This window comes from Lipophrys pholis, assembly GCF_963383615.2.
Source record: "Lipophrys pholis genome assembly, chromosome: 19".
Taxonomy (NCBI): Eukaryota; Metazoa; Chordata; class Actinopteri; order Blenniiformes; family Blenniidae; genus Lipophrys; species Lipophrys pholis.
This window is the reverse complement of record NC_137647.1, coordinates 25,646,544-25,649,601: the sequence shown is the minus strand read 5'-3', so window position 1 is coordinate 25,649,601 and position 3,058 is coordinate 25,646,544. Positions and strand designations below refer to the sequence as shown.

Sequence of the window (3,058 nt, the reverse complement as noted above, 5' to 3'; positions counted from 1 at the left end):
AGTGGAGTGGTCTATAAGATTAATTAATCTTCGTGTATTGTGAGCGGAGTGGTCTATAAAATTAATTAATCTACGTGTATTGTTAGTGGAGTGGTCTATAAGATTAATTAATCTACGTGTATTGCTAGTGGAGTGTCGTCCTTTAATGAACCCAGTTTGATCAGGGTGTATGATGTGGGGTGTGATTTTTTCCAGTCTGCTTGCTAATGTTTTACTAATTATTTTAAGATCTACATAGATTAGTGATATTGGGCGATTTTAAGGCATTTGTGACTTAAAACTCAGTTTTAAGAAAAGTATATTCTTTTTTCAGTTTCACCCATACCAGGTAAGAAATCAAAAAGTTGTCCTACGTTTACTGTGTTGGTGTTTTTTTCCTGTTTCACAAAGGTTTAAGCAGTGCCGGATGAAGCCATAATAGCAATGATCTATACAACCAAGTGAGTATGCAGTTCTTAAGAAATGGAAGAAAAACAGGCCATATCTTTATTTAAACACTGCGGTATCGACAAGTATCGGTGTCGGCAAGTATCGGTATCGGGATACAAAATTGGTATCGGAACAACACTACAGAAATGTATATATATTTATTGTTTCAAAGAATTAAACCATATCACCATGTCTGCCACATTTAGAATATACATTTTAATCAATTTGAATATACAAATATTTTTTACCTTCAGATTTGAAACAAATGATCATGCAAAGACAAAAACAACATCAAAGTGTGATGTTTAAACATATCCACTGACCTTTCCCTGTTGTAATTTAAAATTAATTCTGCCCCGAAGTCCTCCAGAGTGAGACCACATTTATTGTGAAAACAATTTACAGAATTTGTTTAGAGCATGTACACAAGTGATACTCATTATTTGCTTTGTTTAATTGTGTTCTTTGTTCTTGTGAATTGCCTTGTGTCTTAATGGTGCTCGATGATTAAACCCTCGGTCCCTGCTAAGGATAAAGAGAAGAAGAAAGCACACTTTCCTAATACCATTTGTCTGCCTTTGGCCCTCTCACCCACAGCGGTGATGTTTCCACTGTGGGAATTGAACCTGCGAGCTTCTGATCCCAGGGCTGCTTCTCTAAACACTCCCCCCTGAAGGCCCCCTTACATTTCTATTAAAGCTCATCTGTTGGGGTCTTTTCTCTGGTTGTAAGTTGATGAGTCAGCAGGAGAAAGAATTAAGATTTCAGGAGTGGCTGAAGCTTTGCCTGCTCTGGACTTTTCGAATTCAGATGGACTAATTTGGAAAGCAGGAGGGAAGCACATATTTCCTGAAGTGTTTCTCACTTCCACTCCATTATCCGTCAGTCTGATTGATTTGCAGCTTCATGACGGGCTGGTACGTGTCTGACATCGTAGCCAGGATGGTAAAGCGATCCCCCTCATAGGAGAGAGCGGGCCCCTTGGCTTTACCTCTCACAAAGCATCTGCTGGACTTATAATACATCTGACAGTACAGATCGTAATCACACTCAGTGGAAGCATCGAAGATCCCCACTGCGTACCAGTTGAAATACCAGTTGAAGTCGTAGGGTACCGAGTACATGACTGCTAACTTCTCCCTGCATCTTTTTGTGTCGTTGTGCTGAAGTTCGTAAGTGAAGACGCCGACAGCTCCACATGCCGCGTGAGGAGTCTTGATGAACAAGCCGCTCCCCGATGTCAAGGCAGGAATGGTGGGAGGTAATGGCGAGGAGCAATTCCCACTGACCTTGTGGAATCTGTTCATCGGAGCAACAGAGAAACATTGAGCATGGACTCCTCTGAGCAGTCGCTTTGAACAGGAAGCAAGAAACCAGCACACAGTTACCCGGGATGACAGAGGGTGTAGCTGCTACATCCATTCTTTATCTCGACGAAGCACTGACGATGTGTTGGAAGCACTCCAGCGACCGCTTGTCCCACGGCAGTGACTCCAGCCACGGCAGCGATCTCCATGACGGCTGTCGGTCAGAGTCCAAACACACAAAATAATCATGGTTCTACACCCAAATCAACCGGAGCAAACCTTCAAACATGAAGGGGCAGCGGGCAGCGACGGGATGAGATCCCTCTTTGTTCCAATGCTCTTACTGTGGATGTGTGTGTGTGTGTGTGTGTGTGTGTGTGCGTGTGCGCGTGTGCGCGTGTGCGTGTGCGTGTGTGTGTGCGTGTGTGTGTGTGTGTGTGTGTGTGTGTGTGTGTGTGTGTGTGTGCGTGTGCGCGTGTGCGCGTGTGCGTGTGCGTGTGTGTGCGCGTGTGCGCGTGTGCGTGTGCGTGTGCGCGTGAGTGCGTGCGTGTGTGTGTGTGTGTGTGTGTGTGCGTGTGCGCGTGTGCGCGTGTGCGTGTGCGTGTGTGTGTGTGTGTGTGTGTGTGTGCGTGTGTGTGTGTGTGTACCTTGTGAGGTTGATTTGTGGTTCACAACCATTCTCTGCCATCTCTCCATTAAAAACAGTCGTCACAGAGAAAACTCACCTTAAGAACCTTTACATTGGGAAGTTTGACCACATTTTATGTTTATGTCATATTTATGAAAAACTGTTGATATTTAGCTGTTATGGTCCTTTAGCTGTATTAGTTGTTATAGCTGCAGTAGATTCATTGCAGCCGAAGGAAAACAAACAAAACAAACAAACAAACAAACAAACAAACAAACAAACTGTAATATTCAAATTGGAACAGAGGTTGCACAGTGTCAATTAAATAATATTTTCACTTTTTGTTCTCATGCTCCACATTTATGAAGAAACACAGCAAGGAGACGCTTCACCTCCACGTTTACCTTCAGACACATTTGAATTAAGGCGCAGCAGCAACATCATCAGTTGATTAACAGCCTCTTGTGAATCTTACCTTCTCAAAGAAAGTGACTCTTCCAAGGTTGCAGACTTTTCCGATTGGACTTTAATAAATAGAGCAAACTCTGTAGATGCTCAGAGTGCGTGCCTCCTTTTGTCTCCTAGCCTGCCAACAGGAATCTCACCTTGGTTGCCAAACCAGTTTTAAAATCTTTGCATGCCAAGAAGGAACAGTCAACTTTGTTTTGCCCTGAGAAAGATTAGCAAAACATGT

At 43.3% G+C, this 3,058-nt stretch overlaps 1 protein-coding gene across 1 annotated transcript; it reads right to left on the bottom strand.

The window, feature by feature from the left end:
* Positions 1–448: 448 nt before the first annotated feature.
* LOC308124910 (uncharacterized protein) lies at positions 449–3,058 on the bottom strand. The gene is made up of 3 exons (XM_080488295.1): positions 2,840–3,058; positions 1,818–1,950; positions 449–1,728 (listed from the first exon to the last, which is right to left on the bottom strand). The coding sequence occupies exons 2-3, from the start codon at positions 1,943–1,945 to the stop codon at positions 1,305–1,307; spliced, it is 552 nt and encodes a 183-aa protein (XP_080344421.1). The 5' UTR covers positions 1,946–1,950; positions 2,840–3,058; the 3' UTR covers positions 449–1,304.

Excerpts from the sequence above, each read along its gene's own strand:
- LOC308124910 (XM_080488295.1), bottom strand. The coding sequence starts at position 1,945 with ATGGAGATCGCTGCCGTGGCTGGAGTCACTGCCGTGGGACAAGCGGTC. Across the intron at positions 1,729-1,817 it reads TACACCCTCTGTCATCCCGG|ATTCCACAAGGTCAGTGGGA; the intron begins GTAACTGTGTGC and ends TCCGATGAACAG.